Here is an 11719-nt window from a genome sequence, read left to right as displayed (position 1 = left end):
TGGGGGGGGGGGGACACGTGTCTAGCCCAGGCTGGCCCTGCCCCCTCCCCAGCCTCTGCCTGGCCCCCCACTTTGCCTTTCCCCAACCTCCAGAGGCTGGCTGGGCCTCCAGGTCCCCCGACCTCTTACTCTCACCTGGGGGCGGCGGTCAGGGCAGCCAAATGCTCCTCCTGGGGGCAGGCGGGGGAGGGGTCATCCAGGATTCGCTGGAACTGTTGCTCCAGGGCCCGGGGGGAGAGCAGGCCGCTTTGGGAGTGGGTCCCCACGCGAAAGAATCGGCCTCTGTGGAAGACAGCCACGTGTCGGCTGTCCCGGAGGTGGCGGATGTGGTCTAGGGGTGGGGTGGACAGAAGGACGGAGGGCAGGAAGGTCAGATACACTGCAAGAATGAGAACCATTTAGGGCGCCTGGGTGGCTCAGTCGTTGAGCGACTGACGCTTGGTTTTGGTCACGATCTCAGGGTCGGGGGATCCAGCTGCTCCAGGCTCCACATTCGGAAGGGAGTCGGCTTGGGATTCTTTCCCCCTCCCCCTCCTCCTCTGCTCCTCCCCCTGCCAGCGCAGGCGCACACTCTCTCTCAAATTTTAAAAATCCTAGGAGGCGGAGGAGGAGGAGGGGGAGGGGGAGGAGGAGGAGGAGAAGGACCACCATTTATTAGACACTGCCTGTATGGCTTGCACTGTTCTAAACACTCATTTAATCCTCCCCACCCTATGTACCCTTATTACCCCGTTTTAGAGATAAGACGACTAAGGCTCAAAGAGAATAGTAACCTTCCCAAGGTCACACAGCCTGGGAGCGATGGCGCTAGGATTCGAACCCAGGAGAACACGCTCTCAACCACTACACTGTGACGGCTCTGCGAGGACGCAAGAGGAAGCTCACCTTTTTGGACGCCGGGAATGCGCGTGGTATTGAAGATCTTCTCATACTGGGCAGAGCACAGGGGCCGCATTCCCATCAGCAAAGTCTGCAAGAGACCACGGGCTCAGGAGGACACCGCCTCCCAGGACCCATCTGGCCGCGCGGCTACAGGACCACAGCCTCCGTCCCCAGCCCACGGGTGGGGGAGGGGGGCTCTTACAGGCAGGATCTCCTGGCGGTTCAGGCGGTGGCGGTACAGGAGGAGGGCATGGACTGCGTTCCCAGCACGAGCGGCCTGCACTGGTGTGGGAGTGACGTACAGGAAGTCCTGGGGGCCAGCCGAGGGGACGGCAAAATGCCTGGAGTCAGGTTTGGCCCTGATGGGGGCATGGACCCCAAACACAGATCCTGACCCCAACAGGCGGTGGGATGGTGCATTAGACTCTGATTCGGGTCACTGACCCTAAACCCCACTTTCCACAGAGACATCCCAAACCTAGACCTGGGGAGCTATGAACCCGGCCCGTCCCCATCTCCTAGCCCCATTCTCCCCCTCTCACCATCATGTAATAGTTGCTGTTCACCATCAGCGAGCGCCGGGAGCGCAGGTACACAAATTCTTCCCACCAGTCACTGACCTAGGAGTGGGGCAGAGAGACACCGGGCTGGGGCAGCAGCGGCCAAGGCGGGGAAGGGGGGGCGGGGCGGCGGGGGGCGGGACAGTGGGAGTGGCGAGACCCCCCATACTTTGCCGTGTCAAACGGGGCGAGTGGAGCTCAGTGAAGGAGGCCATCATGATCGGTAACTAGCAGTAACCTAGAAGCCCATCAGTTGGGGATCAGTTCGCTAAAGCGTGCTACACTCGTGTCCTGGAACCCTACCAAGCCGCTAAAAAACAAGGCACATCTATGTTACTGCCACAGAATGAGCAAGAACCAAGACATGCTGCCGACTGAAAAAAGCTAGGCGCACACAAGATATGTGAAATGGGGGCGCCTGGGTGGCTCAGTCATTAAGCGTCTGCCTTAGGCTCAGGGCGTGATCCCAGCGTCCTGGGATAGAGCCCCGCATGGGGCTCCCTCCTCCGCTTGGAGCCTGCTTCTTCCTCTCCCACTCCTCCTGCTGGTGTTCCCTCTCTTGCTGGCTGTCTCTCTCTCTGTGTCAAATAGATAAATAAAATCTTAAAAAAAAAAAAAAGATATGTGAAATGATTTCATATGAGGTTAAAAAAAATACCACTGAGACCCAAGTGTCCATCAATAGATGAATGGACAACCGAAGTGTGGTCTATCCATACAATAGAATGGGTTTTTTTTTTTAAGATGTTATTTTTTAAAAAATTTTATTTATTTATTTGAGAGAGAGAGCACAAGCAGAGGGAGCAGCAGGCAGAGGGAGAAGCAGACCTCCTGCTGAGCAAGGAGCCTGATGTGGGGCTCGATCCCAGGACCCCAGGATCATGACCTGAGCCGAAGGCAGACGCTTAACAACTGCGCCACCCAGGTGCCCTGGCCTTCATTTTTTGTTTGTTGTACTTTAGATAATGGGGTATAATTGGCAGTGCCTTAGAGGTATGGTGAAATATATATACTGTGTGTGTGTGCGTGTGTGTGTGGGTGGGTGTGTGTGTGTCCGAGCGCACATGAGCATACGTACTGGCACAGAACCTGGCCCAACAGCTTGAAGGAAAAAAAAAATGTAAAAATTAAGGCCTGGTTTCCCTCCTACCCCTCCAGACATGACTCGGTCCCCTCCACGGAGTTTGTCTGACTGACCTTTCCATGCTGCTGCCCCTTGGGGCTCTGTCCCAGATCCTCTTCCCTTCCAAGTCCAATGTTTCAATTTCATTCTGCAGCTGAAGGTCCCATTTGCTGTCACCCAGGCCTCTTTCCTGAGCCCTCACTCAGGTGTCCGTCTGCCCCAGGGCATCTCCCCGGCACCCCCCAGGCACCCTCATGGAGCTCAGTGCCTTCACTCCAAAGCTGCTGCCCTTCTCCCCATCTCAGAGAGAGCCCCGCAGTTCCCCCCACACCACGTGAGGCCCGTGGGTGCCATCCTCGCCATCTCCCCACCCCCAGCCTGGCAGTCCCAGCCCCACCCTCCTGCCCTTGACTCTGCCTCATCTGCCTGTCAGGCCTCCTCCTCCTCTCCAGATCCTCACCCTAACATCCTCTCCAGCCTCCCAGCCTCCAGTCTTTCCCCGACAGCAGAGCCGATCCTGACCCTCCCCTGTTCTGAATCCTCCCATGGCTCCTTGGCACCCCTAGAAAAAGTCCAGGGTCCTCAACTAGACTTCAGGCCTCTCCCCACCACTCCACCCTCACCTCTCGTGAGGATCACCCTGCAACCCTTTGTTCCAGCCAGAGGAAAGCCCTCCTCGTTCCCAGCCTATGCCCTACAACCTCTTTACTTCCTCACCTCTGCTCAGCCCTTTCCCTCCTACCAACCTGACAAGGTCAAGTTCTGTCCAACCCTCAGGACTCAGCTCTAAGAACTTCTCCTCCTGGAACCCTAATCAACACACCCAGTGTTGGTGTCCCCAGACCGTCCCACCCCCCAGACACTCACACCACCCTATGTGTCTCCTTATTGCTACGGCCGCCTCATCCCACACTGCCTGCCGGCTGTTTATGACTTCCTACAGAATCGGAGGCCTGTAAGCCCTGATTTGGGTGAAATGCTGTCTTGCTTTGTGCCTCAGTTTCCCAAGAAACTCAAGTGAGAATACTACCAAAGGCCTAGTTCCTGAACTCAGAATTGAAGCCCATTTGGGGGAGGTGCCCCTGCGCAGAAGGAAGGGGCAAAATAAGAACAATTCTGGGGGCGGGGGCTCAAAATGTTTTTTGCCTCCGGCTGGGGGAGAGCCGAAACATTGGATAAGTCCAGGAATTGTGGTTCCAATCCTGGGGGCGGGACTGTGGGTGTGGGCTGGCCCTGGAGGCGGGGCTTAGATTATTGAAGTCAAGCTCAGAACGTTGGAGCTTGGAGTGGGGAGACTCAAAATGTTGGCACATGACGCATGGGATTCAGAATACTGGAGAATAGGAGCAGCACGTCGGGGCATCCGGGGCTGGCTTTAAATTATGGGAGTGGGGGGCGGGGCTTGGAATATAGAGCATGGGGCGGGGCTCAAAATGTTCGCGCGCCGCAGGGCCTGGGGCGTGGGGCGGGGCTTGGGCGGGGCCGGGCGGGGCCTAGACCTACTGGTTAGGAAGGAGCGCTCAGAACCTTGCGGATCCGGGTCTGGGACTCACGTAATTGGACGCCCACCAGGACTTGAGCTGCAGGTACCACTGCAGCAGCGACGCCTGCAGCCTCAAGAATTCCTGCGCGAGGGCTGACGTCCAGTCGAAGTCCTCGTCGGAGAGGATGGGCCGGACGGATTCCAGGTACTGAGAGGCAAGGAGAAGAGGGTAGGTCATGCCCCTGCCCGCCCCTGCCCCCCCTCCCCGCCCCTGGTGGAGGTCCCAGGCAGGCCCACCTTGCGCACCGTGTCCTGCACGGAGGGCACGGGCTGGCGTGGCAGGGAGCGCTGGTAACTGAAGAGCATTGTTTTGCGGCCGGAGAAGATGCGGACCAGGGCCTGGAGGGAAGCGGGAATTAGTGGGTCGTTACACCCCTCACTGGGGTCGGGGACCAGGGTCGGGGGGTGATGTGGCAACCACAGAGGGAATGGGATAGACACCCAGAGGAAGTGGGGGACAGAAGCCCGGGAGGAGGACTAGAGATCAGAGAGAGGTGGACAGGGCCCCAGAAAGGTGAGGGCAGAGACCAGAGAGGAGACCGAGAAGACAGGAAGGCTCTGCCCCTCACATACCAGCCAGGTCTTGGTGGGCGAGGACATGGCTCCGTGGGGTTCAAGGAGCCAGCCATGGTAGGACAGAAGCAGCCTCAGGGCCACGTGAAGCGTGAAGATGAGGGCTCCCCACAGACACGAAGCAAACAGCGCTGCTGCCAGGACTCCCCGAAGCCTGTGGTGCTGTCCACCCCTGGGGGAGTGAGAGAGAACAGGCCTGGGTCTCCCGGCCTCAGACGCCCCTCCCCTCCCACCCCACCCAGCCCCTGCTCTTCCCAGCGTCCTCTGACCCTGGTCCTTTGACTGGGGGCATATCTTCTAGAATTGGAGTCAGTCACGGAAATGCAGTTTCCTCTTTGTAAGTAGGCCTGGATCCTCTCCCTGTGCCACACCCCTCCTCCCCAGGGTTCGTGAGGACACCAAAGCTCCTAAAATCACTAACCATGGAAACTGGTAGGTACTTAGTAAGTGGGAGCTGGTATATTTTTTGAAGGGACACACACTTGGGGCGTCCTGGGTGGCTCAGTCAGTTAAGCGTCTGCCTTCGGCTCCAGTCACGATCCCAGGGCCCGGGACTGAGTCCTGCCTGGGGCTCCCTGCTCAGTGGGGAGCCTGCTTCTCCCGCTCCTCTGCTCTGCCTCCCACTCACCTGTGCACGCAGTCTCTCTCTCAAAGAAATAAATTAAATATTTAAAAAAAGGGGGGGGGACACACTTTTCTCTCCCAGAAATCAAATTATACTCTAAGGCAGTGGTTCTCAAAGTGTGGCCCTTGGCCCGGCAGCAACCGCACGGCCTGGAAGCTCGTTGGAAATGCAAATCCGCGGGCCCCACCCAGACCTACCAAAGCAGAATCTCTTGGGGTGGGGCCCGGCCACAGTGTTTAACAAGCTTCAGGTGCTTCCAGTACACGCTCAGGTTTAGGAACCGCTGATTGAAAACTACAGTAGACCAACACGTTTGCAAAGCGGCGATCAGACGTTCAAGCAAGGCCCAGCGGGAGGACTTGGGGTGAGTTACTTCCCCTCTGTAGACTGGGTGAGTCTAGCCTTCCTGGAAACTCCTACCTCTGATCCTGGGTCTGCCCTTTGGGACTGTCTGTACAAAACCTGAATGTTCGGGGCGCCTGGGTGGCTCAATCAGTTAAGTGGCTGCCTTCAGCTCGGGCCATGATCCTGGGGTCCTGGGATCGAGCCCCAGGTTGGTCTCCCTGTTCAGTGGGGAGTCTGCCTCTCCCTCTGCCCCTCCCACCGCTTGTACTGTCTCTCTCTCTCAAATAAATAAAATCTTTAAAACAAAAACAAAAAAACCCTGAACTTTCTTCCCCAGGACAAGCCAAGAATTAGAACCATTAGAACCTGTCACTTCACCCGCACCTGGCTTCCAGACCTTTCCCGAAAATGACAATTATAATAATACAACCACTCCCATTTAGTAACCTCCTGGCACTCTACTAAATGGATCACGTGCATGCTTTTTTAAAAAAAGGATTTTATTTATTTGTTTGTTTCTTTATGTAGGCTCCATACCCAATGTGGAGCCCAAACTCACGACCCTGAGATCAAGCGTTGCACGCTCCACTACTGAGCCAGCCGGGTGCCCCTCCATGTGCATGCTTTTGTTTAATTTTTCCAACCACCTGGGAAGCGATTATTATTACCTACATTTTATAAATGAAGACTGACAAGAGAATGGTGAAGTTTCTTGCCTAAGACTACACAACTGGAGCCCAGCAGAGCTCCTACTTTTGTCAGTGCATATATAACCATATCTGGACATTTTCTGGCTTGTCAGCGTCCCTCTTAGCAAGAAAGGGAGGAAATCACCTCCATTTTACTCATGCCGTGCCTTTATTAATCTGACCCAAAGTAAGTCTCAGAGGTTACTTTTTAAAAGAATTATTTATTTTTTAAATTTTTATTTATTTATTTAGTTTGAGGTTACTTTTCTTTAGCAGGCATGCCACGCTGATAGAGAAACTCACTGGGTTGAGGCAGAGGAATTAGGGAGGTTCCTAGGCTCACGTGGGGGAGCTCACCAGTCTGGCAGCAACTCTTTGATCTTTTCCATCAGTCCTAGAGAAGGATCCAACTGGAGGAACCAGGCGAGCTGGATTGCACTGAAGAGGAAGAGCCAGCTGAGGGGGCTGGCGGGGAACACACCAGTGAGAAAGTCATTCTGTGGGGAGGAAAGGGCACCCATTCAATCAATTATCCCTCCTCTGAGCACCATTCTTAGATACTGACAGAGCACCCAGCACGAGGTTCAGGACGCGCAGTGGGGACCGGACAGATCTGGGCCCTGCCCTCAGGGAGGTGGGTCAGGAATGAAGTGAGTGCAAATGGAGACAGAGCAAGGCACAGGAGCCCCGCGGAGGCAGGCTGCTCAAATGGAAGGAGTCAGGGAGGGTTCCCTGGAGGAGGTTACTCTCAGGCAAAACGATCCCCCATATGCAGCAGGGTCTGGAGTTCAGTAGTTCTTCTAGAACTCCAGGGACTAGAAGTCCCGGGCTACTAACCAGGCTCCCAGAAAAGTGCCATGGAGATAGCTAACACTTAACCAAGTGCTCACGGCCAAGCACCGTCTAGAAGGATGAACTCAAAATCCCCCTGCCAACCCTGTGAGGTGGGTACTTCGGTGATCTCATTTTACAAAAGAAAACACTTAGGTTCAAGGTCACACAGAGAGCGTGATAAGAGCTACTGTTAGTGGGGGTATCGGCATCAGGGCTCAAAGAAACCACATTCTCTCTTTTTCCCACATTGAACCAACAAGAAAGCCTCAGAGATCATGGTTTAGAGCTTGGTTTTGGAGCCCCGGGTTTAAAATCCCTGCTCTGTCACTAACGAGCTAAGTGACCACAAGCAAGTGGCTTCTCCTTCCCGACTCTGTTTTCTAATCTCTAGAATGGGAACAATCCCAGTACTGGGCTCATAGCAGTGTCACGAGGGTGGGATGAGAAAATGTCCTTCCACACATGCTGATCATGGTCCTACAGCAGTGACAAGACAGCAAGAGTCCTGCTGTCCTGACAGAGACAATAGCTACCCAAGGAAAGGATTTAGGGTAGTGTGACAGATGGCAATAAGGACTGTGGAGGAAAAGTAAAGCAAAGGGGGCTGGGGAGAGGGCGAATTGCATAGCTCAGAGCCAGGCACACAGTAGGTGCTCAATAAACATGATTATGATGATCCTTTCTGTTGCTACTCTGCTGCTTTCTGGGGATTTATTCATTTGACGATCCTTCTTTGGTTTGGCCAGAAAAGCTTACTGGCAAACGTGGTGCTTTCGTTGTTCATAATTTCTTTTTAAGAGAAGCTGTCGGTTCCTGAATCTGGTGCTCTGGACTGCGGTAGAATAGGAGCTTCGTAATAACAATAAATGTCTCCAGAGCCCTTCCCAAGAACCAGGGGCATCAATCAATCATCTCCTTGCCCTGTTGCTCAGTAAGGCAGCAGTAGATACCATTATGCCCATCGCACAGGTGAAGAAAACCCGAGAAGATAGGAAGTTTGAAGAACTTGTCCTTAAAGCCACAGAGGGTCGTGTCAACCCCTCAAATCATCCAGATGCCTCGGGACCCTAACACAACAGGTGCACTGCAAAGTGCCAACTCTCACGTGCATTTGGAAACCATCTTGCGAATCACTCTGACCCCTACTGATGAATGACCCACGTGGATGCGGTGCCACGTGCCTGGCCCAAATGACCCACTGCACGTAATTCACGACAGCCCCGTGGCATGGGTCCTGGGACCACATTCTAGAAAAGCAGCCCAGGATAGCGGGCAGGAGCGTGGGCCCCACAGCCAGACTGCAAATTATAGCTCTGCGTCTTAGCAGCTGTGTGACCTTGGGAAAGTGAAAAAGCCCCTTTCTGGGCCTCTGTTCCTTCATCTGCAAAGTGGGACTAATAATAGGTCTGCCTTAGAAGGCTATAATGAGAATCAGATGAGCAATAGGTTTATTTTTATTTTTAAAAGATTTTAGTTTTGAGTAATTGCTACACCCAACGCTGGGGCTCGAACTCAGGACCCCAAGATCAAGAGTCGTTCACGAGCAAAGGATTTAAAGGGCTTGGTGAGTGTAGAGCCCAGGACACACTAAATATCACCTAATGTGATTTTAGAAATGAGGGAGCAGAAGCTCAGAGAAGTTAAGAACATGCCGGAGGGCACACAGCAAGTCTGCGGACTGCCAGGATCATAGAAACGGCCATGTTGGACTGGTCCCTTCTGTGAGTCAGGCCTTCTGCTAAACTAACTAATGCCTGCAACAATCCCTTGAGGGAGGGGCTGTCAGGGATACCATTTTATAAATGAAGGAATTAGGGAATTTCAGTTCCGCACAGCCCTCACCCTGGGACCATGTTCCAAGAGCTATGAGACTTCAGGGTGGCCCCTGGGGTCCCAGGATGGAAGAGGAAGGACATAAGAGCACCAGGTGTCCAACAGGGAGAGAGGTGGCTGTGTGACAGAAAGGCAAGAATGATCATTATTACAATTATCAATTAATACTAATGAGAGGGTCTGGGGGACTCAAAATAGTCAACAATGCAGCACTAGTCAAAATCCATCTACGACCATAGAAATCAGAACCGTGGTTGCCTTGAGTGGGGGGCACTCACCAGAAAAGGGCTCAAAGGAATATTCTAGAATGGTCCAGGCCATGCTGTCTTGAAAGGAAGTTGGTTACACAGGTATTGTCAAAATTCAAGGACTGTACATTTTAAAAATCTATGCATTTTTTTCTGAAACCATATCTTAATTAAAAAAAAATACATGTACGTGTATATATATGTGTGTGTGTGTATATGTGTATTTAACCACAGACTAATGGCCACATGGTAATGTTTTAATTGATGGATTAGCCTGAGGCCCAGGGGGTTCCAGGGGCAGGGCTGAAGAAGCTCTTTCGGGCGGGGGGGGGGGGCACCTGGCTGGCTCAGTCAGTACAGCATGTGACCCTTGATCTCAGAGTTGTGGGTTCGAGCCCTCATCAGGTGTAGAGATTACTTAAAATCTTAAAAAAAAAAAAAAAAGCGGCTCTTTGGGGGTCTGGGGTAGTCGCTATTTATCCACTGGAACAGATATCTCTCTATTTTAACAACTCATAAGGCTATAGAGGTTCAATCCAGCCTGTTCAAACGTCTCAGCTTCAGGACATCCTCCCGGGCCCAGGCCACCCCCTTATTTAGTGACAAGGCCCCCAGGCTCCCTCTGCCCACCCGCAGGCTGGGCTTTACTGGTCCCGTAGCACAAGTCACGTGATCTCACACACCCCACATCTTGCTTGTTTGTCCCCTTATTGCCTTCTCCAACTAAATCGAGAGTTCCGCGAGGGCAAGATTCTGTCTCGCTCCCTGCCGTGTCCCCAGTGTCCCAAGCAGTGGCGGGCCCTTACTAAATGCTCCCTAGATACCTGGTTAATGAATCAAGAACTAGATTATCAAAAGCTAACACTTACTCCGCACTTGACATGGGCCAGGCAGTTCGCTCCGTGCTTACGTGTAAGAAGAATTCACTTAATCCTCGCGACTGTCCTGTGAGGGAGGTGTTATCAGCACCCCCGCTGGACATGTGGGGAAACTGAGGCTCAGAGAGGTGCGCTTGCCCAAGGCCGCACAGCTAGTAAGTGGCAGAGCAAGGATTCAAAGTCAGGCTTGGCCAACCCCACAGGTGTTCAAGACTTGGGTTCACAGACAGGACGTGACCACCAGGGAGACTCTGGATGTAGGCAGTGGCAGAGTTCTAGAACTGGTGACCCCGGGGGCAGGCACGGGCTCTGGTTTATTCTAGAGCAAGGGCAACGAGCCCAGACTGGGACGGCAGCGTCTGTAGTGTTGGAGAAGTACGGATACAGACATTTGGAGGTTCACGTCTGGGAACCACAGGGACGGTGCACCGCCTACTGGAGAGGGGTATTGGGGATTCAGAAGCAAGGGCAGGGAGGTGGCCCCCAGACCCAGGGGCACAAGCTAGGGGGAAGAAGGGTCCTTCAGGATTGGGGTGTGGGCTGACCAAGACCTTGATCAGGTCATAGGGTTCTGAAATGAGCACCCAGTTTAGAACCTGGAAACGAAAGGGGAAGGTGAGGGGAGCACCACGGGGTATGGGGTCTAAATTCTAGAAATTGGGTGGAAGCTGGGTTCGGGGTGTGAGGAAACAGGGAAGTGGCCCAGGAAGTGCTGTTAAGGGGTGATTAGAGGTTCACAGTAGGTGAGGTGGAGGGTTCCCAAGTGAGCCTCGGAGAACCCAGAAATGGCTATTTAAGGGGTTCTGAAAGTCGACCGCAAAATTCCCAGAAGGGGGTGACAGGATCCCAGAAGTGGAACCACCAAGATGCCGGAGGTGGGCCTCGGGCACCCCAGAAACACCTAGCTGGATTCCTGGAAGGAAACCAAGCCGCGGCCCTCCTCACCCAGAAACGGGAGAGGTGCCTTTTCCAGGAGCGCAGTCCGGAGAGGTAGATCTCCTGCAACACGGGGGCACTGAGCTCCACTTCGGCCCCGTCCGAGGTCAGCGAGGGTCGGAAGCCCACGGCCTGGTGCGCTTCAGCCATGTCACGCTAGAGCCCTGGGAAGTGGACAGAGGGTCATTCTCCAGGTTCCCAGCCTCAGACCCAGGAGTCCGGGCCCCCAACCCCCTCCTCCTGCAGACCCAGGAATATTGGACGGCAGCTCACCCTTCCCTAACCACTTGAGGGGTCTTGAAGGACTCGGCCAGACACCTCCGGTGTTGGAGGGACATCAATTGCGGACCTCTGTGAACGCATAGAGAGGCAGGAGGGACAACACGCGTTAATCCCTTTTGCGGTTCTGCTGAGAACGAGGTGCAAGGCAGTGCGCCCCTCCCCATGAAGGACTTTCAAGATTCAGGGTTGGGGGCGGGAAACCGGTCCAGGGTTGAGTTGCGGGGTCTAAAGAAAAACATTAGTCCGAGACCCATTTGAAATGAACACCTGCCGGACGTTGGCACCGTCCGCCCCATTTCCGCTTCCCATGCCAGGGCGGGGGGGGGGATGGGGTGGGTGGGGAGTGGCGAGGGAGGAGCGGGGGGGGG

General features: G+C 54.2%; 1 protein-coding gene across 2 annotated transcripts in view; it reads right to left on the bottom strand.

Moving 5' to 3' along the window:
- The window catches only part of CPT1C (carnitine palmitoyltransferase 1C), a 17711-nt gene that overhangs the window by 5520 nt on the left and 472 nt on the right, over window positions 1-11719 (bottom strand). For both annotated transcript variants that reach the window (XM_040634316.1, XM_040634317.1), the window contains exons 2-11: window positions 11343-11420; window positions 11079-11233; window positions 6698-6837; window positions 4682-4853; window positions 4346-4447; window positions 4119-4256; window positions 1425-1502; window positions 1085-1192; window positions 886-970; window positions 136-331 (exon numbers count right to left, since the gene is read on the bottom strand). In XM_040634316.1, the coding sequence (XP_040490250.1) occupies window positions 136-331; window positions 886-970; window positions 1085-1192; window positions 1425-1502; window positions 4119-4256; window positions 4346-4447; window positions 4682-4853; window positions 6698-6837; window positions 11079-11219 (1160 nt within the window). In that variant the 5' untranslated portion in view covers window positions 11220-11233; window positions 11343-11420. The remainder of the gene's footprint in view (window positions 1-135; window positions 332-885; window positions 971-1084; window positions 1193-1424; window positions 1503-4118; window positions 4257-4345; window positions 4448-4681; window positions 4854-6697; window positions 6838-11078; window positions 11234-11342; window positions 11421-11719) is intronic.

This window comes from Ursus maritimus, unplaced genomic scaffold (genome assembly GCF_017311325.1).
Source record: "Ursus maritimus isolate PB19 unplaced genomic scaffold, ASM1731132v1 scaffold_19, whole genome shotgun sequence".
Lineage (NCBI taxonomy): Eukaryota > Metazoa > Chordata > Mammalia > Carnivora > Ursidae > Ursus > Ursus maritimus.
The sequence above is the reverse complement of the archived record's forward strand: the minus strand, read 5'-3'. Positions and strand labels throughout refer to the sequence as shown.